This window comes from Salvia splendens, chromosome 9 (genome assembly GCF_004379255.2).
Source record: "Salvia splendens isolate huo1 chromosome 9, SspV2, whole genome shotgun sequence".
Classification (NCBI taxonomy): Eukaryota; Viridiplantae; Streptophyta; class Magnoliopsida; order Lamiales; family Lamiaceae; genus Salvia; species Salvia splendens.
This window is the reverse complement of record NC_056040.1, coordinates 28,386,230-28,408,048: the sequence shown is the minus strand read 5'-3', so window position 1 is coordinate 28,408,048 and position 21,819 is coordinate 28,386,230. Positions and strand designations below refer to the sequence as shown.

The 21,819-nt window shown below is 39.3% G+C and overlaps 2 protein-coding genes and 1 pseudogene across 4 annotated transcripts; 1 reads left to right on the top strand and 2 right to left on the bottom strand.

Annotated features, from left to right (window-relative positions):
- Positions 1–1,758: 1,758 nt before the first annotated feature.
- On the bottom strand, positions 1,759–2,661 carry LOC121747612. Of its 3 annotated transcripts, none has more exons than XM_042141680.1 (3): positions 2,553–2,655; positions 2,343–2,477; positions 1,759–2,267 (listed from the first exon to the last, which is right to left on the bottom strand). In XM_042141680.1, exons 1-3 carry the CDS (start codon positions 2,577–2,579, stop codon positions 1,995–1,997), a joined length of 435 nt encoding a protein of 144 aa, XP_041997614.1. In that variant the 5' UTR covers positions 2,580–2,655; the 3' UTR covers positions 1,759–1,994. The 3 variants fall into 3 exon arrangements, 1 of the variants encoding a protein (XP_041997614.1); XR_006039237.1 differs by having other exon boundaries at positions 2,104–2,267; positions 2,348–2,477; positions 2,553–2,661; XR_006039238.1 differs by having other exon boundaries at positions 2,104–2,320; positions 2,394–2,477; positions 2,553–2,661.
- A 7,823-nt stretch (positions 2,662–10,484) lies between these two features.
- On the top strand, positions 10,485–17,198 carry LOC121747094 (inter alpha-trypsin inhibitor, heavy chain 4-like). The gene is made up of 13 exons (XM_042141076.1): positions 10,485–11,159; positions 11,408–11,560; positions 11,651–11,863; positions 11,969–12,058; positions 12,256–12,372; positions 12,723–12,992; positions 13,327–13,483; positions 14,394–14,471; positions 14,801–14,901; positions 15,271–15,441; positions 16,306–16,380; positions 16,463–16,561; positions 16,721–17,198. Exons 1-13 carry the CDS (start codon positions 10,767–10,769, stop codon positions 17,060–17,062), a joined length of 2,259 nt encoding a protein of 752 aa, XP_041997010.1. The 5' UTR covers positions 10,485–10,766; the 3' UTR covers positions 17,063–17,198.
- Positions 17,199–20,459: 3,261 nt separating this feature from the next.
- On the bottom strand, positions 20,460–21,446 carry LOC121747614 (annotated as a pseudogene).
- Between the last annotated feature and the right edge of the window lie 373 nt (positions 21,447–21,819).

Sequence of the window (21,819 nt, the reverse complement as noted above, 5' to 3'; positions counted from 1 at the left end):
TGCTTCATCCTGAACACCCAAGTCATCATCGAGTAGTCATCAATCATCGACACAAAATACTTGTGACCTCCAATAGATTCAGCACGTGATGGACCCCAACAATCCATGTGAATGTAATCGAGCGTCCTCTTGGTCCGATGAACAGCCTTCTTTGGAAACTTGTTGCGATGAAGCTTCCCAAAAACACAGTGTTCGCAGAAATCCAGATTCTTCACTTTATGCCCATAGAGAAAATCACGCTTTAACAGAATTTGCATCCCTTGTTCCCCCTTGTGACCAAGCCTCATATGCCATAGCTTTGTCATACTCTCGGCCGAAATCTCGGATGATGCAGTATCAGCAGAGCCTATTACGATGGAACCTTTCACAATATACAAGGTACCTCGTTTAAAGGCTGTCAGAACCACCTTCGAACCTTTCATAATACGCATTACTCCACCTTCACCTTTAAAGCTGAATCCTTTACTGTCAAAGGTACTCAAAGATATCAGATTTTTCGTCATCTGTGGAACATGCCTGACATCGTTCAAGGTGCAGAACACCCCGTCATGCGTCCTTATTCTGATAGAGCCAATGCCAACCACCATGCAGACAACACTGTTGGCCATGGTAATATTGCCTCAATCTATCTGCTCGTAAGTGGTGAAATACTCCAAGTACGGACACAGATGGTACGATGCTCCTGAGTCAAAAATCCACACATCGTTGTCGTGTGGCTGGTCATCTGCAGCCAACGTCAGGCTTACTTAAGAGTCTGAGTCATCAGCTTCTGCCACAGTTGCTGAACCATTGGCATCCCCTTTCTTGCCCTCTTTCTTTTTTTTCTTAGGACAATCATACTTCCAGTGCCCTGGTTCTTTACAATATCTGCAGATGTCACCGGGTTGGAAACCTTTCGATCCCCCTTTTGATTTCGACTTCTTCTTTCCAGATTTCTTCTGACCTGTACCCGTTGCAGATAATCCCGACGCCTGACTTTCTGTGGCTGAACTAGCGGTCTGTTTTCGATCTTCTCTGATGTGGAGAGCAGATCGAACATCTTCCAGAGACAGAGTTTCTTTCCCAGTCATAAAAGACTCAACGAAATTCTCATACGATTCAGGCAAAGAAACTAACAGAATTAAAGCACCATCCTCATCTTCTACTTTAACTTCAACATACGCAAATTCAGCAAAATTTTGTTCAGATTTTCCAGATGGTCCCGAGGGGGCGTACCTTCCTGCATGCGTACTCGAAACAGACGTTGCTTCAAGAGCAACTTATTTGTTAGAGACTTCGTCATGTATAGACTCTCCAACTTCGTCCAGAGGGCAGCCGCAGTTTCCTGATCAGCGACTTTGATGATAACATCGTCAGACAGGCACAACATGGTTGTCGAGTGAGCCTTTTCATCTAGGGTTACCCACTCATCATCCTTCTCGTATGCCTTTTTCGCCTTTCCTTTTGCAGTTAGCGGCGCCAACAACCCTTGCTGCTTCAGCAAAGATCGCATCTTGATCTGCCATAGATCGAAAGTATTTCTCCCTAGTAAATTTGTCGACCTTCACGTTCAGAGCGGACATCTTAATCGATTAACACAGAAACCCTAACAGAAGCGGAATTCAAAACCCTAATTCAAAAAACAGGCTCTATATACCAGTTTGTTGTGACAGAATAGAGCAATTGTGCAATCGAGGTAAACAGAAACGTAAAGAAGACACAAATTTACGTGGTTCACCCATGTTGTTGGCTACGTCCACGGGCAGAAGCGGAGAACAAATATTATTCATATTGTTTTCGGATTATGGCTACAAATTTCAGATTTTTTATTACAGAATTATGTGCTCTACTCCCATATAAATAGGCACACATGAGATCCTATCCGATTCAGATGTCTGATTACAGAATTATGTGCTCTACTCCCATATAAATAGACACACATGAGATCCTATCCTAATTCGGAAACATAATCCTATCCCAATTAGGAAACATAATCTATATTGATTCAAGGCATACTAACTGTTGTGTTGTTGTGGGTTAATCTCTTGAGACGACTGGATTTGCATCTTGATTTTGGTCACATTTACGTAGCTTGTGGATATAACATAGCAGAAAGACAACGGGTGAAAGTAAAACTCATATATAAGTGGTCTTCGATCTACAAGCAATCTGATATCGCAACAAGAAGCTCGAAGTATAACATGTGTAGTGATGTGGAAACCGTGGCAAAACATGCTACAACTCCACTCCTGTTCGGAATTATTGTGATCGTAGACATCCTTCAATCCCTGGATGAACTCAATATGATTTAGTAGGCATCCTTAAATCTCTAGCACAATATCTGCAAAAACTTACAAACATACATCACCGTGTAAAATGAGAAAAGTAGAGGGGAAATTGGTGTTAATGACTACGTAGAATATGAAGCATTTCTTGGGTGTTGGCCTTTGAAGGAGGGTGTTCTTGTATATCTTCTTGTGCAGCATAGCCCTCGATATCTGTAAATGTAAATATATCTTCTTCACATTCATGCATCAAATACTTTTATTTTAAATACCTAAGTGCTTAATTACCTTCTCCATTGTTGAGTGCTTCTCCATTAGAAGATCTTGAAGCGGATCTTTAGGCAGCAGAGGAGCGCCTTGGTCTCGGGAGAGATGTGAAGGATTGGAATCAATCTCCTTATCTTATTCATCATCACTACTTTCTCAACTACTTGTTCCATTTTGTTGGGGCATGGACAACATGTGATGCTGTCTTAAAAACGATACTGTTAATTCCAAGATTAGATTAGTTTTCTTTTTATTTCTTATTTTTATTTAACCTTGAATGTCAGTAAAAATTGACTAAAAATTGACTAAACTCCCAAAGTAAAGCAATAGAATAATTAACATCTACTCCTTCCGTCTCAACTAAGATGAGTCAAAAAATTTTGGACACGAAGAATAAGAAATTGTATTGAAAAGTAGGAGAGAGAAATAAAATAGAAAAGATAAAGAGAGAGTAAAGTAGGTAATGGAATAAAGTAAGAGTGATTAGATGTTTTGTTTTTTTTTAAAAAAAAGGAAATGACTCAACTTAGTTGCGACAACCTAAAACGGAATACGATTCAACTTAGTTGGGACAGAGGGACTACATTTTCATTTGTCACTATTCCATCACTTTAGTTCTTAACATATACTCTCTTTGTCCTATTTATAGTTTCATTTTGATTCGGCACGAGTTTAAAAATTTATTTGATTTTGTAAAGAAAAATGGGGAAATGAGATAATGATTTATGAACTTTACTTTTATATATTAATTTTATAAAAATGTAACTGTAATGATTTAGTTAAATGGTGGGTTCCACTTACCTAAAATGGGAAAAGAATGAATGAGACTTTAAATCGCGGATATCTAAAAATGACAAAATGTAACATTTTCTCATGGGCGGAGGGAGTAGTAGACTTTGTCTAAATTTCTTCCCACTTTTCCAACTTTCTCGGATTTATTTCTTTTTTTCAATATTTCTTCATTTTTTCCCATGTATCAATTTTTCTTATGCACACATATTTTCTTTTCACAGTCATCATTTTTTCCTGTATTATTTTTCCTTATTACTCCAACTCCTTTTTCACAAAATTTCTAATCATCCCAAGAGTGTGAATAAACTATTCCAATCATTTAGTTTCCAATAAAAAACTTAAAAATCACTAGCTAAGGGCATTTTTGTTAGCAAGCTCATATTTTCAAATACTCCATCTGTCTCATAATAGATGACACATTTGAGGAATGACACGGGATTTTAAGAGATGTTGTTTTGTGTGTTGAGTGGAGAGAGAAAATAATACTCCTCAGTCTCATAATAAATGTCACACTTTCCTTTTTAGTTTGTCCCACGAAATATGTCACATTTCCTTTTTTGGAAAAAACTACCTCACACATTAATATAAATATACTATTTTCTCTCTCCACCTAACACACAAACAACATCACCTAAAATCCCGTGTCAATTCCCAAGTGTGCCACCTATTATGGGACGGAAGAAGATTATTTATATTAACGTGAGAGAGAACTTTTCAAAAAAAAAATGTGACATCTTTTGTAACAAACTAAAAAGAAAAGTGTGACATCGATTATGAGATAGAGGGAGTACAAAACTAGATACAGAAGGATGGTCTAACTTCATCATTTCTCAAATTAATCACTTTGTAGATTAATGCATACTAGAAGCAAGTTCTAGAAACAAATACTCCCTTTGTCCCATCTCAATTGATTTGTACTCCTTTTTGGGTTGTCCCAACTAATATGATGCATTTCCTTTAATAGAAAAAATTAGGAATTTTATGCTTTAATTTAGGTTGTCTGGTAAAATATCCAGTTACCCCCTTATTACCATTAAAATTAATTAATTTTATTTAACTCAAATGGAACGAATCGGACCTTAAACCTAGATTTTCTGCTCATTCCACACCTCTCTCTTCCCACCCCAACCCTTCATTCCCAGCAAGTTCCCTAGAGAGTTCTCAGCTGACTGCTGCCTGGTTCCAGTAGCCCTGTGCAATCTCAATCAGAACAAAACAAAATTAAATCGGAGCAATACAAACGAAAAATAAACATACTATTGTTGGGTGTCCCGCCAACAAGCGCTCGTTTGACATCTTTGACTTAACTTTCTTGAAGCGATCGAAGTATTAGAGAGAAAAAAATGTTTGAAGTATTGTTAGTGGGTAAAGGGTCTCACCTCATCAGAGAGAAAAACTTTCCTAATATAAATTTTTTCTAATTTTAAGGGATAGAACTAGAATGGAAAAAAGTTTCTATTTTTAAATGACGAAGGTAGTATTTTTTTAAAAAAAATTAACTCTTATATAAGGGAGGAAATTACAAATAAACTCCTATACTATAGATAGAAGGAAATTACAACTGATGTCAAGAGGGCTCGAACTCAGCACCTTATGCAATAATGTCTAAGCTCTTTGCCGCTAGGACAAAGGCTCTGGAAAAGGTAGTATTTAAATACCATTGGGTTTCACTGTTGATATGTGATCAATCTTGTTTTACGCCTTAGTTACTGGTCTGGTCGGGATAACGTGCTTAATTGGATAATATCTGCAAAAATAGTTGCTAAAGTGCACATGTAAGATACTAGTCAGGAAGAGAGGGGTCGGAAAAGCTTCAGGTCAAAAAGATGCGAGAGAGGTGCAATATTGATCAGAATGCATGCCATAGAGCTTGAGCACAAGATGGAGTGGATTGCTACAAATGACCATCTATCTAGAAGGGGCAAGATCGTCAATCCAAGCGAAAGAGTAGCCCCCGGGATTGGGACAGGCTGCCCTATAAATAGAGGATCAACCTTGAAGAAACATGTCACATTTTTGGAGATTAGCTCCACTTCACTCGCACAACTCGTTCAACTCAGCTTGGATCTCACTTGAAGCTTCTAGCCATCCGCTAGAAGAAAGAGTTGTCGTGCGTTCCAGCCAGTTTGTTGCCATGGATCAGAGTTCTTTCAGCTCATCGCTCCGAGGAGCCCAAAAACAATCTTTTACTTGTTTTTTTTTTGTTTTGTCCTTTCTTAAGTTTCAGCACTTGCTTCAATTTGCACTCAACATTGTTCTTAGTAAACTTTTCTTTGAACATCTTTTGGCCTGAATACCTTGAATGCAATGGATTTCTTTTGGTTTGTTTCGAGTTCTAGCTTAGTTGTGATTTCTTTCTTCCTAATTAGAGAGATCTAGAGGTTTAAGGTTGATTTCATTTATCTGCATGTTTAAATCTGCCTAGTTAGATATATCTAGAGGTTTAAGGTTGATTTCGTTTATTTGCACGTTTAAATCTACCTAGTTAGACAGATCTAGAGATTTCTCAAGCATTTGCAAGGTTTAATCGGTGCAGCTTTCGTGAATGCATGAGATCTGAATTTTTCGCCACCTTGCATGTTGATCAGTTTGTATGTTTGTCGATTTCTGCATGATTTAGCGTTCGTAGTTTAATTTCGAGTTGGATCTAAGTTTGTTGAGTTTGATTTCAAGTATCCATCAATGGAATCCTGAGTTTCTGGTTATTTTTCATTGCTTGGTGTAGAAGACAACATCACAATCTGATTTTGGGACCACTTTTACCTTTTACCTTTTACCTTTCATCCTTTGGTAGTTAGTTAGCCAGCATAGTCTGATATTCCCTTTTACTTTTGTCGACCTATTTTTAGTAAATTTACCCTTTTTCACATGCACACTAGTAGTCCACACCTTCCATTCACGTACCCAGTCCACAACATGAAACAATTAGCGACCTACTGATCAGTATAGGTATAGGTCCCATTGTAGTTTCACCTCTAGTATAACTCAACCCCAAAAAAACGTGGTAGCAAACCAACTCTTCCAAAATGTCATCTCGAGTATTATGTCTACATCCATCCCTGTGGGATCGATCCTTTACTCTACTATACTAGCCAGTAGTGTGAGTTGAGGTTTTGATAGGGAAGATAGACACAAACCTAACGACACAACTAGGTTTTGGCACCCTCCTATCCAGTTGACACACACTCTAATCAAAATCCTTCGACTATCAATATGTATAATCATGTTTGTAGCATTATGTGGCAATTATAATTCCATGATCTATGCAAAATTTTGAGATTATTGGATATTGCTATCTTTTGGTTGTTTTAATTGTTACATTAATTTCTTAAATGGAGGATAGATGATGATTTTGTTCATCTAAGTAGATATATGTATATTTCATACTTTAGGCCTTAGAATTGGTATAAGTTTTTCGGGGATTGCCAGGAGTTTAGTTCTTCATTCTATTAACCTCACACTTTGAATTTGTAGGAACATAGCTTCCCAAAGAAAAGCAGAAAATGCTAGCAACTACGGAATCTGCCTCAGAATGGATGAGGACAAAGCAACATGGAAGTGGCTATCTAGACATCAAACCATGTCATCCAAGTATCCCCATGAGTACTCCATGGCTATTTTGTGATCACTGAGGATTTTTGGGCGCTTCGTAGCGTAGGTGGAGACGAAGGCCTGTTGAACATGTTTAGGAGGAGGTCGCAATCTTACTGCAAATATACATTGGAGTTCCTTAGCACCTTCAAGTTCCTCGAGAGTATCTACTTTTGGCTCGATAATAGTAACCATACACTAACCATGGATTAACTTTGTGAATTACTTAATTGTTTTGAGCCAAATGATGAAGTGGAGATTGCTCACTATCAAAAGTGAAACGTACCCATTTGAACCAGGAAGGGCAAAATTCACATCCATCCACAATCCTTCGATAATGGTAACCATACACTTACCATGGTAATCATACACAATCTCGTCCTTACCATTGATTATCTGTCTTATTTTACCAATTGTGCATTATAATCCGTGTTGTTTCAAAAGTTTCAATTTTTTAAGGACAAAGGTAGTGATTCACAAACAATTCACAGCAACGTTTCTACTACTCATGCTTCTCCTAAAGGAAAATTCCACTGAATTCAAACCATATTAATCAAAAGAAACTCATGTCTGATTCATACCCATCAACAATTCAATCCTACTAAACTATCCTACAACATTCAAAGCAATTCAATGGAAGTATTCAACAACAAAAGCTTATGAATAAAATGAAGAATACACCTTGAGCTGTAGGAGATTTGAGCACAAAATTGACAAAGATGAAAACTTAGATTGTGAAGAAAAATTTAGAGTATGCGCGTATGAATTAATGTATAAATTTTGAGTTTTTGTAGATGTGGGGCATGGGGCTAGGGTTTTGAAAAGAATGAAATGAACAAGTGGGAGAAAACTCACCTCAAATAGAAGAAATTTACGTTGTTAGTGGAGCACTGACTCCATCTCAGCGGACCCCTAAGTACACAAAGCACAATATACACAACAAACACGTTACACACACTACACACAATATACGCAGTAAACACATTATACACTGCACACACACACAAAATATACAGAAAATGTAACACCCCGACTTTTGCTACCCTTTTATTGTGTTCTTGAAAGGACCGTCGTTTGTGCACTTAAAAATTTTTCGACCTTGTTTCTTTTGTCGAGAGAAGAATTTTACATTTTGGGCTTAAACCATTATCCTTTCCTAACCCAATTTTCTTTATTACTTAAAGAGGAAACTTTATTTTAAGCCCAAATCATCTTTTTATTTCTCTTCATGAGCCCACTTTAAATCTGCAGCCCAATCACTATTGAATGCCACTTTTCACTAGTCAACTATTCTGCTCCACAAAATCCGGAACAAATCGGTTTCTACCTCCCCCCATGATCTCATGAAATCGGTTTATACCTATACATATCTCTCCATGACTCCACGTTTTATCAGATCAATCGATTCCAGAAAAAAAATCAGAGAGTTAGAAATTAGAGAAAGAGATGACAAGCGCGGTGTTTTGAGAGAGATTGGATGGAGGGAGAAGAGATGACGACGGAGTGGTCCACGGGCTCGGCGACGGCGGATAACAGCCGGTGAATACGGAGCCGAAGGCGGTCCGGTTCGGCAACAGCTGCCGCGACTCACGGCGGCGCTGCGATGCGAGAGAACAGAGAGGGAGCGCGGTTTCAACACAAGCTACACACACTCAATTCATTGAATTCCATATCTGAGAGAGAGAGATCCGAGAAGTTTTCAAGTATCAATTGAGAAGGCAAACGACGACGAGCCGGCTGGGAGAGCAGAGACAACAGCGGCTGCTCGGCAGCGACGACGCTGACGGGCAGAAGCAACAACGTAGCTGGATGACTCCGGACTGGTGCCGACGGTGGAGTTGTGACAGAGGCGACGACTGCGCAGTCAAAAGCCGAGAATTAGAATCGAGTTGGCGGCGGTGGGTGTTGAGCATAAAAGTGAAGAATGTCTATCAAATGTCTAGAATATGTTGTGTCTTCATACATAACATTATTCTAATCTCGAAATGCTTCCGCTGAATACTGTTTCTTTTGCCAAGTATTGTTGAAATGATACTCTGATTTTATTCGAGCTTATCCCATTTGTTAGGAGCTATGGTCGAGTTGTGTTGTTTTTACCCTTTCTTCCCCGCTTCTTTAATCCCCTAGTCGCGATCAACCGTGTTTTCTATCCTTAGAAAATGAGGTCGTGACAGAAAATACACACACACAGTGCACACACTATACACAAAATAAACACATTATATACACTGCACACACATGATAAGCATTGCACACACTACATACACGACACACACATGATAAACATTACACACGCTACATACACGACACACACACTACACACATATACACATCACACACACTGCATGCACCGGACATGCACTGCACACTACACTCAATAAACACAGTACACACAGCACATTGTACAAAAAATACACACTACATACACTATACACACTGCACACCACACAGACTACACACCCTACACACTATACACACACTACTCATGGTGCACACACTATACACATTACACGCACCTTACACACACTGCACACATTACACACACCCTACACAATGCACACACCCCACACACACTATATATACACAAAATACGCATATTACACACACTACACATAATATACACAAAATACAAATATTACACGCCATACACATAACATGCACAAAATACATACGTTGCACTTCACACATCCAATCTGTGATCAATGTGTGTATTTTGTGTGGTGTGTGTAGGGTGTAGAGTGTGTGTATTTTGTGTATAGTGTGCTTGTAGTGTGTGTGTTTTTGTATAGACATGTGTGTTTTTGTATAGACATGTGTGTTTAGCGTGTGTATTTTGTGTATATGTGTGTGCAATATGCATACATTGTGTATAGTGTGCATAGTGTGTGTGCAATATATATTTTGTTTATAGTGTGTGTATTTTGCGTATATGCGTGTGCAACATGTTTATTTTGTGTATAATATATGTAGTGTGTGTATTTTGTGTATAGTGTGTGCAGTGTGTATTTTGTGCATAGTATATGCAGTGTGTGTATTTTGAGTATGTGTATGTGCAGTGTGTGTATTTTGAGTATGTGTGTGTGTTGTGTATAATGTGTAGTGTGTGTGGGGGCAATGTGTATTATGTATACGCGCAATGTGTATAATGCGTGTACACTAATTCTTCAAATTCAATTTTGGTTTCATATTAATTAATTCATTTTATCAAACATATAATTTGAAATTGAATTAAAATTCAATTCCTTCCAATTCTGTATACCAAAATGACTATAAGAATATTTGGATAGTTTTGGTAGTAAAATTTGTGATATTTAGCCCACTTTTAAATACGTGGTAAATACCAAAATCAAGACAAAGTTTTTGATTTTTGGATTAATCTATTAGTTCAAATAAAACTGGTTGAGTCCATTCAACTTCTAAGAATATTATCGAATGAATTTATGTACTTTTACCTATAAAAAAATGATAGTAGTAGTAGTAGAAAAATGAGGAAAATTGTCTTGAAATAGGGGAAAGCCGGCATGCCTTGAGTTGTCCAACATTTGTGCGTTCGTCCGTATGTATTGGATATGCAAAGGAGAGAGAGTAGCACCAATGGTTTGGCTGCTTCCCAACGGATTTTCTTGTAGAAGACAGGTGGAGCCGGGTTGTACATTGCGGACGAAAATGACCCCAAGCTTCCAAGTGTATGAGATCGCGGCGTGGGGTCCACGCCTCCAACGGCCTATCATCATAAAAACGACAAGACCTAGATAGCCGGCGTTACAGTCTTCCAAGGAAAGGATAATTCAGCTCAACGGTCGAATTGCAACTTTCAATCTTCGGAATTCCCCCCAGAGAAAACTCCCGCTTATGGCGGCGGATTTCGAGGCCGCGGTGGAGGACGGGCTGCGCCTCTCCAAGAGGATCTACTTCGGCAAGGACAGGGCGGTCGCGCCGCCCAAGCCTCACACGGCCATGGAGAGAGCTGTCGGCTGCTCCTACCTCCCTATTTCCCCAATGCTCTACGCCGTCATCTCCGACCCTGCCGTCGTCGACAACCCCGACATGCCCAGCTACCAGCCGCACGTCCACGGCCGGTGCGATCCCCCCGCCCTCATACCGCTCCAGCTCAACGGGGTTTTTCTCGAGGCCGATTGCTACCTTCACACGGCCTTCGTCACGCTCTCCGCCACCTGGCGCCTCCACTGCGTCATGGGCAGCCGCAGCTGCGATTGCCGCATCGCGGTTCCAATGGGCGAACAGGTCATTTTCAATTTCAATTTTACATTTTACTACTAATTTTCAATATGCTATGTTGATGCAATTTGCCCTTTGTTGATGCGTGTAAAAATGCTTCACTAATGTTTTGATTTTTTGCTTTATTGTGGAAGCAATGATTTGACATCACCATTCATGATTTTCCTTCTGTTTAATGTTGAACTTCTGGAAATGGCTTTAAATTGTATTTATGCTTCTTGATTCTTAAGAGGGATATTATTTTTGGCTAACAGGGTTCAATTCTAGGTGTGGAAGTTGAGGTACCAAGGAAATCCTATGGCACCGAATTCATTTCCGTGGACAGTGATAAAGCTTCGGAAAATGTTGGAAAAACTGAAGGCGGAGGCTTCTTGAAAGCCCATATATTCACTCTCACAGTCCCCCAGGCAACTGTTCACTTCCGCTCTTTGATGCTTATGCTGTTTCTGTGTGCATATATGTCATTTATGTGAGATATATGTCATTTATCTATTCAGGTTGATGGTGGAACCAATATATCAGTTAAAATGAGATGGTCTCAAAAATTACTCTATCATAATGGACAATTCACCTTGAGGATTCCTTTTAGTTTCCCTGAGTATGTAACTCCTGCTGCAAAGAAGATATCGAAAAGGGAGAAGATAGAATTGAATGTTACTGCTGGTCCTGAAACAGAGATTCTGTGCAAAACAACTAGTCATCCTTTAAAGGTACCGTCGTTTTTCAGGTTCTCTTGGTAATCGTGGAAAAATTGTTCATTATGATTTGATTTTACCAAGCTTTTATTTTTACCCTTTCGATTTGTAACATTTTAGGAGCGAAGAAGACAAGAACGAAAGTTGGGTTTCCTCTATGACTCCGAAGTTCTTTCATGGTCAAGCAATGATTTTATATTTTCATACACAGTAAGAATTCTAGCTCATGATATTTCTATGAACTATGAAACTCTACTACTCGGTGATTTAGCAATTATTATACTATCCTTGAAGGAACATATGAAAGAAAAAGCTCAAATTTCTTGTCACAAGCTGTTTTTATAATATAAGACACTTTGATATGCGCCTGAATAAATTCATATAGTGTTCTAACTAATGTTTTTCAGGTATCTACAAGTCATACTTTTGGTTCTGTACTCTTGAATCCACCATTGGTAGGTGATGTGGATCGTAGAGATATGTTTTATTGCTACCTTTACCCAGGAAAGAAGGAGAGTGGAAAGGTAATTTATTATCCAGTCCTGATATCCTACTAAAGATACCTTTTTATAGATATTGCTGGTGTAAATTTTATTGAGAAAGAAAGCATTTTAAATTTTCTATATTGAATGCTTTTTATGTTTGAGATTCTCATATTTACCTTCTCTTGTTTATTTCCACTGCATAACATTTAAAGTTTGTCTTCTGCTTTGGGATTAACACTAGCCAACTTCCAGTTTTCAGCATTTAATGAATTTGCTATAGTGCTAGCGTAACTTGTAATCACCTTCTTTTTAATGCTATTACATAAACATTCAAAGTTCATCTTCTGCTTTGGGAATAACTCTAGACAACCTCCATTTGAGTTTTATAGGTTTTCCGGAAGGAAGTTGTGTTTATTGTTGACATCAGTGGAAGCATGAGAGGTCAACCCCTAGAAGATACAAAAAGTGCACTATTTTCTGGACTTGCCAGACTTGGTCCCAAAGATTTGTTTAATGTGATAGCATTCAATGATGAAACTTGCATGTTCTCCTCGACTTTGGAGCCAGCAACTGTGGAAAATATTGAAAATGCTTATAAATGGGTTAATTCAAATTTTGTAGCAAGTGGTGCCACAAACATTCTGTTTCCGCTAAATCAGGTATTTTTTTTAATCTTCTAAGACCTTGATGTGAATATTTGTATGATATCTATGTGCCTTGCCAATCAGATATGGAGGCATTATTATGGGTTGGGCTATGGGGTCAAATTTTGCAATATGGAAGTTAACCTTCAGTAAGAATAAGTGCTAAATTGTGGTATAATTTATATGTGGATAATGAATAGCAAAGCATTGCTGTTTTACAGAACTTGATGCTGTGAAAAGTCTTCTTCATTACTAAACATCTTTTATGTTACTTTACCTTCTTTCATTCTATAATGCTCTTTATGTTGTTATGTGACACCTCTAATGTGGTAACTCCTTTTACTTTCAGGCCATCAAGATATTATTAGATAATTCCGACTCAATTCCCATAATTTTTCTTATTACTGATGGGGCTGTTGAAGATGAGATAAATATTTGTGGCACTGTGAGAAATCAGCTAACAAACTACAAAAATATTTCTCCAAGAATATACACACTGGGCATAGGTATGCATTTTATGTACTAACATTTCAAATTAGATATATCTTGGATATCTTAATGGGACTGGTGGTCTGGGACTGGTGATCAAGGAAAATTAACCTAACTTATTAAAAGTAAAACCTATTAAAATTTTGTACTGATACAAGGAGTCGATCCGTAGGGAGGTAGAATGCGAGTTCATCGTTGGACAATCTAAAGTTCTGTTCAGACCAATTTATTGATGTATATGGTCTTCAAAAGGAAGCAGTAGGTTACTTGATAGTTGCTTGCTAAGAATTTACAGATCTTTTATATGCCAGTAGTTCCACACTTTAGTTTTACATAAGAGCTTTCCACACTTTGACTTGCTTCATAAGCTATATGACCAGCTTCTCTGGAGGACATTAGATGCTGTGGTTGCATCATTATTTTTTTCCCACAATGTAAGAAACCTGTCAGTTTGCCTATGATTGAAAAGGTGTTATGTATAAACTACTCCCTCCACTCTTAAAATTAATAACTTTCAATAAGTAAAATTTAACATGACACTTTGGCGCGAAACCTTAGCTTTTGGGATTATGTATAAACTACTCCCTCCACTCTTAAAAATATGAACTATTTCATTTTTAGTCCATCCCTTAAACTTATGAACTTTCTATTTTAGGACACTTTTTTTCTCTTTAATGAGGTGGGACCCATTCTCCACTAACACCATTTTTTCCTTTACCAAATTTGCATTAAAACCGGTGCCCCTTTAAAAGTTCATTTATTTCTTCTGTACTTGTCCTTAATATGATTTCGTTCTAGCCTTTTTAGCATTCAGATACTAAATTGAATAATTTTAGAAATTGCTTTGCTTCTAGTGGTCTCATATAACCTTCCATTTTTGCTCAAACTTCTTTAGCTGATACCTAGACAACTGTTTTGGATTTTTAGGGAAATTTTGCAATCATTATTTTCTTCGGCAGCTTGCAATGACTAGTCATGGGCATCATGATGCTGCTAGTGACGTGGGTAAGTTTTTCTACCTTTATTCATTTCCCTCTTATAATAATCAGGTATAAGGAAATATTATGCTTGAAACACCCAAGATGTCTTTTCTCTTCAAGTATTTATTTTAGTTGATTTTCCATTTAGTAAGAAAATTGTCTTGTAATGTTGTTTAGTTAAAGTTTCACTAAGCCTCTGTCATTCTTAGTTGATAATGCATGAGCGTCCTTTTGATATTTTAACCTTTTGATAATGCATGAGCGTCCTTTTTCAACCGATCTTACTTCTTTTATTGTTTCTATTAACTTGCAACACATGTTATTACTTTTCATATTATTTCTATGATTTGGCAGAATCTATTGAGTCTCGACTGGAAGGTCTTTTTGCTAGAGCATCATCCATTTTTCTGGCAGATATTGCTTTCCAGAATTTAGATGGACTTGATGATCTTGAGGTATTGTTTATTGTTTTGATCTCCAGATGCATTATTATGCTTTTCCTTTTACTGCACTGTCTGCCCTTTTCCAACTTTCCCATGCAATGTAATGGATCTATTAGCACATCATGTGGATTTGAATTCAACTATTACTTCTTGAATGATTGATTCATGTCAGTCTTCCGACATCTCACTTCTGATCTTTTAGTAGAACCCAAATCTGCTGTACTGCTTATTATGATGTGTTATTCTTATTCTTTTATTTTATTATTTGCATTCAATTATATATTTTGTACTACATTATAATTTTGACTTCTACGGCCTATTTGTATTGCTTATGCAGTTTCAAGTACAGACATTTTTAACAAAGCACTACTTTCATGTTAGGTGTTTCCTTGCCAAATTCCGGACCTTTCCTCTGAAAGCCCCTTTGTTGTGTCAGGCAGATACCAGGGAACATTCCCTAAGACCCTTAAACTCAATGGTCGCCTTGGAGATATGTCCGGTTTTACTCTAGACCTGAATGTGGAAGAGGCAAAGGAGATACCTGTATCAAAGGTGATAATTACTACTGCATTTACGATGCGTATAATTTTCTAAAATGTGCATCAGTTCCATATTATAAAGCATTTTAATCTAAGATTCTTTATCCTTGTTAATCCCAATTTATTTGTGCTAGTTTAATGATTATTTCCCTATTTGACAAATCATTAGCTGATGATGTTTTAAAAAATACTCCATAAACTTAAAATGTCTTGAAGGCTGTACAACTTTAACGTGTAGATTGGACAAGCATATGTTCTCAACTGTTAGAGAATATATACCATTCTATATTTACTGCTTTTTGTTAGAGATTGTCAGCATATAAGGTCGCATCTCTGTTTCTGTAACGATGTGGTTTCTTGTCCTTTTCAGTCATCTGATAATAATGACCCATCTCTTAAATAATACTCCCTCCGTCCCACTTTAGTAGTCCCGGTTTTCCATTTTAGTCCGTCTCACATTAGTAGAATCTTCCATAAATAATCTTCCATAAATAGTACTGATAGGCCCCACATTCCACTAACTCGATTCCACTCACATTTTATTATAAAACTAGTATATAAAAATGGGACCTGCATTCCACTATTTTTTTCCACCAACTTTCCTTCCATTTCTTAAAATCCGCGCTCAACTCAACTGGGACTGCTAAAGTAGGACGGAGGGAGTAATGTTATTTCTGTCGGTGCATTCTAGAGATAATTAAATGTGATTCTGTATACCATCAGACTAATACTTAAGAACGGAATTAGTTTCCACTCATGTCATTAGCAACATCTTATGAATTGGTTAATTTTCTAATATAGTTTTTTGAGTTATTAATTTTTTCCATTGACAGATCCAAAATTTCTATTTACATATTTACCTGCACTTTTCTGACAGATGGTAGCCAAGCATCAGATCGAATTACTGACAGCTCAGGCATGGTTTTCAAAAAATCAGGAGCTTGAGAAGAAGGTTGTCTAAATTAATCTTCCATTGACCTCAATTCACTACATATGTTGCCTTAAAGTTGATGGCTGTTTTTCATCCTTAACAGATAGCAAAAATGAGTGAGCTGAATACCGTCGTCTCTGAGTACACGAGCTTGGTTTTGCTTGAGACACAAAGAGGGAAAGCAAATGCAGATACCAAAAAGGTAAATATATTCAGTCTTCGAAAGGAAGTAGTCCATGTTAAAAAAAAAACTTTCAGTGAATCTTGTTCACCTTTGCCCTTTGTCGAATTCATCGTAAATTATCTAGTCTTGCGCATTTCTAAGATAATTACTGTCTTGCAATACAAATATTGGCTGCAGTCATCCAGAAAAGGCGACTCTCATCACAAGGAAGAGCCAAAGCCAAAAGTGATCTCCACAATGCACAACATCGGGCTCGGGTATGGCAGTCTGAGTGCAACAGGGGAGAACATCCCGTCAGGGTACGGTGACCCTGACGAGCTCGAGGCTGCTGAAGTATTAGCAAAGTCGGGTTGTGGGTGTTGCGGGAGGTGCTGGAGGCACTGCTGCTGCATGTGCTGCATCCAAGTATGCTCGCGGATGAACGATCAGTGCGGCATCGTCTTAACTCAGCTCATCAGTGCCGTAGCATGCTTAGGCTGTTACAGCTGCTGCAGTGCGTGCTGCGGTGGGGAAGAATGATGAGAGTTCGGAAACAGAAGTACATAACCCACAAACTTGTATATTTATTAATATCTCTTCTCTATAGATGTTTCAGCCGCTGTTACAAAACATTACTATATTATAATTTTATAAGTTAAATATTGGGTGATGATTATTTCGGGCTCTCTCTTACTATCCCCTAATTTTTTTCCTTCCCCAATTATTGCCACATTACCCCCATTCGCATCCTTTTCTCCCATATCACCCCCAGATTTATGATTCCTAGCAGAACCGAGTTCCTTAACGTTAGAATCTGAATGACTAACTGAAGCGGATGCCCTAGCTACCTATATTTGCCGATTCGCACTCTCAGGGCACCCGCAACGCTTCTCACGGGTGTCCCTTATCTCGTCCCTCCGAGACGAGACGGGCGCGAGACGGCGCGCGAGACAGCTCGCCACGCGCCTGCGCGACGTGGCGCGCGCTGGAGCCACACGTGACGCCCACTCGCCGGCCCGCGAGTGGGCATCGTCACGCTGACGCAATAAATAATTTTTTTTTAAAAATTGAATTTAATATAATAAAATAAACAATAAAAAACAGTCATATGACCATTCAATGGTCATTTTTTAAAATAAATTATTTTTTTTCTTTTTTTACTATATAAATACTTCTCTTTCACACACACAAACACACATCTATTCTTCTCAAATCATCTCTCTTTCCACTCCAATTTCATCTCAAATCATCTCTTTTATTCTTCTCCCAAATTTAAGTAATTCATGGATCCATTTGAGCAAATGCGTCGAATAATAGAAGAATCGCTTGAAGAAGATCGACGTAGGGAGGCGGAGGAAGCCGCGCCGCCTCAAAGACGATCCCAGACTTACATCCATCGTAACCGGGAGGAAGCCGCCGCAAGGTTAGTACGCGACTACTTCTGTGATAACCCGGTATGGGGAGATACCTACTTCTGTCGCCGTTTTCGCATGCGGAAACAGCTATTTCTCCACATCGCAAATACATTGGCAGCCCGGGAAGAGTTCTTCCAAGAAGGGTTCGACGTCGTTGGCCGTCCCAGCCACACGACGCTGCAGAAATGTACTGCAGCAATCCGTCAGCTTGCTACTGGACAAACGGCGGATTTGTTCGACGAATACCTCCACATTGGATAAAGCACTGGGAGAATGTGCTTGATGCAATTTTGCAAAGGCGTCCGGGCAGCCTTCACCGACGAATTTCTCCGGAAGCCAAGCACGGCAGATTGTCAGTTACTGCTCCACCTTCACGAAGAAGTGCATGGATTCACCGGGATGCTTGGTAGCGTCGATTGCATGCATTGGCAATGGAAGAATTGCCTTGTGGCGTGGAGGGGGTCATACACGAGCGGCCACAAAGGCACCCACCCCACCGTTATACTCGAGGCCGTTGCCGACTACCGGCTATGGATTTGGCATGCGTACTTCGGGGTCCCCGGATCGAACAACGACGTCAACGTGCTCAACCAATCTGTCCTCTTCGCCGGAGTTTTGGATGGTAAAGCGCCGGCCATCAACTTCATCGCTAACAAGCGGCGGTATAAAATGGGGTACTATCTTGCCGACGGCATCTACCCGAAGTGGTCAACCTTCGTGAAGACGTTCAACAAGCCGTTGAACGAAAAACAGGCTCTTTTTACACAGAAGCAGGAGGCTGCTTGCAATGATGTAGAGAGAGCGTTCGGGGTTCTCCAAGCACGCTTCAACATTATCAAATCCCCGGCTCGTACGTGGTTCATGGAGAGTATGGTCGACATCATGTATACGTGCATAATCTTGCACAACATGATTGTCACCGACGAAGGACCTGAGGCGGGAAATTGGTTCGACCCTGAAACCCCCGGAAGCTCTACCGCAAGTAGTCTGCCTCGCAGTGGAGTGCATCCGTCTTTGCAAGATCAGTTGTCTATTCGAGCAAGAACACGTGATTCTACCGCCCACGCCCAACTCCAAGATGATCTAATGGAGCCCTTTTGGGCAAAATTTGGCAACCGGTAGAGAGAGTGAGCGGAAGAAATTAAATTATGTATTTTTCATTTTTTAGGATTTTTAATTATGTTTTTTTAATTTTTGAAGAATTTTAAGTTGTAATTTTATTTTATTTAATGAAGTGTGTTTTTATTAATTGAATTTGTTGGAAATAAAAATAAAAAATGAAATTGAATGAATAGTTAAGAGATGAGATGGTTAAGAGACGGATAAGAGATGGAGGGTTGCAGGTTCTGTCTCTTAGTTAAGAGATGGAGTGAAAAGTACAGTGGGGTCCATGAATAGTTAAGGGATGAGACGGTTAAGAGACGGATAAGAGACAGTGTTGTAGATGGCCTCAATCTCGTCATGTTTCTGCCGTTTGGCTGTTGGCTCGTCCACGACAACTGCAAGTTTTGTGCGTCGCTGGGGTTTTTTGCTCCGGAGGCGGCAGCATCATCGACGAGGCAGCGCTGAATTTGGTCGTCACACGCTTGGAGAGTCCCGCCGACGCGTACGCTTTCTTCGGACACGCTCGATTCTACGCTGGAAAGAGGAGTTTCCCGGTGACTGGTGGGCATGTTTAGGTGACTGTCAGTTGAAGTGTGTGATAAATTTGTCGAGCTCAGTATTTGGATTTTGGAGGGGTAAATCCATAGTATAAAAGTATTTTACTAGTCGTGTTTTGTATTGGTACAAAAAATTCAAAATATACTATCATCGTCCAAGAGTCATGTTTTACATTTTCAGTCCGTTCCACAATAAAAGTCCTACTATTTCATTTTTACCATAAATGGTAAATAAATGCAAATTCCACTAACTTATTTCATTCACATTTTATTATAAAACTAATATGTATAAGTGAGATACATATTCCACTACCTTTTTCAATACATTTTTCTTTATATTTCTTAAAACATGCATAACTAAATAGGACTCTTATTCCAAGACGTAGGGACTATATATTATAAGTATATAAAAAGTTTTATTTATGTTTATTTTAATACATTTTGTTATTTTTGTTTAGATGTCATTAATTCTTTGGCTATGTTTCATGTTATACAAAAAATTTTATGATTGTATCATATTCATAAAAAAAATTCATTATATTTTCTTTTTTTATACCAAGTAGGTCAAAAAGTAAACTATGTTCAAAGACATGCAACAGAATGTATTAAATTGAAGACTAAAGTCTCAAAATGGTCTTTAACATATTGCATTTTTTTTATTTTGGTCCAAAACATTATCTTTTGAATTATTCGGTCCCTCACATTTGAAATCGGATCACATTTGGTCCATTTTGGACGGTTCCATCAAATTTTTGACGGTTTTAATTACTGGGTCACAAATCCGTCACTAACTGGGAGAAACTGGTCCGTCACAAATCCGTCACAAATCCGTCACCATTAAATTTCTTGAGATTGAAAAACCAAATTCATTGTTGTTGCAGCCAGAGCTGCTCGCAATCCCACTCTGCCTCGCCACTCTCTCGAAATCATCCCCCAATCAAATTATGTCCATTCACACACCTCAATTCATCACTCGTTAAATAGACAACCGCCTCAGCAACATCCTCTGGCTCGAGCTTCTTTCCGATAAGATGCAACTTGACATCATCCATCGGATCCTCCTCCGCCCGACCCATCAACGACCTCGACATCACACGAAGGGCGACACGCAGTTCACTCTGATCCCGTACCGCCCTAATTCCACCGCGGCATTCCTCGTCAGCCCCACCACCGCGTGCGTCGCCACCCCTCCCACCACGCCGCACACGCTCGCCATGTTGATGATGGCGCCGCCGCCGCCGCGTCTCATGACACGCGCGGCGTGTTTGGTGCCTAGGAAGACGCCGGCAACGTTGACGCGGAGCACGTGCTCGAAGTCGGCCTGGGTGCAGTCTACAATGCCGCGACCCACCGGTCCAAGATTCCGGCGTTGTTGAACATGACGTCGAGCTTGCCGTGCTTGGAAACGGCTTCGTCCACTGCGCTCTGAACGTGAGGTTCGTTCGTCACGTCGCAGAAGGAGCAGATCTTCAAGCGCACTCCGATTCCGAAGAAATCCACCGCGAAATCGGCCGCAGAAGACCAGATCCGTGTCGAGATCGATAAAACCCCCTCCCCGCCGCTAGCTCCGGTGGCGATTAAGCGGCGGCGCGTGGTCGGATTGATGGATGAGGAGGACGAGCAGGAGGAGGCTGTAGCGGTGAGGAAAGGTCCGGTGAGGAAATTGGGGGATGATTTCGAGAGAGGGGCGAGGGAGAGTGGGATGGCGAGCAGCTCCGGCTGGAACAACAATGAATTTGGTTTTTCAATCTCAAGAAACTTCATGGTGACGGATTTGTGACGGATTTGTGACGGATCAGTTTCTCCCAGTTAGTGACAGATTGGTGACGGATTTGTGACCCGGTAATTAAAACCGTCAAAAATTTGACAGAACCGTCCAAAATGGACCAAATGTGATCCGATTTCAAACGTGAGGGACCGAATAATTCAAAAGATAATGTTTTGGACCAAAATTAAAAAAAAACGCAATATGTTAAGGATCATTTTGGGACTTTAGTCTAAATTGAAACATAGTTAGAACTTTTTGAATAGTATATTTTAGAGTAAAGGTAAATTTTGGTCCTAAACATATGATCAAAATACAAATTTGGTCCAAAACATTCCCTTTTATAAAAATAGGTCCATAACAAATGAAATTCTTGTCGGAGTGTTCCTTTTTTTACGGTTCCATTAAAAAACTAACGGTCATGTCACTGTGCAATTAGCGTTGACCGTTAGTTTT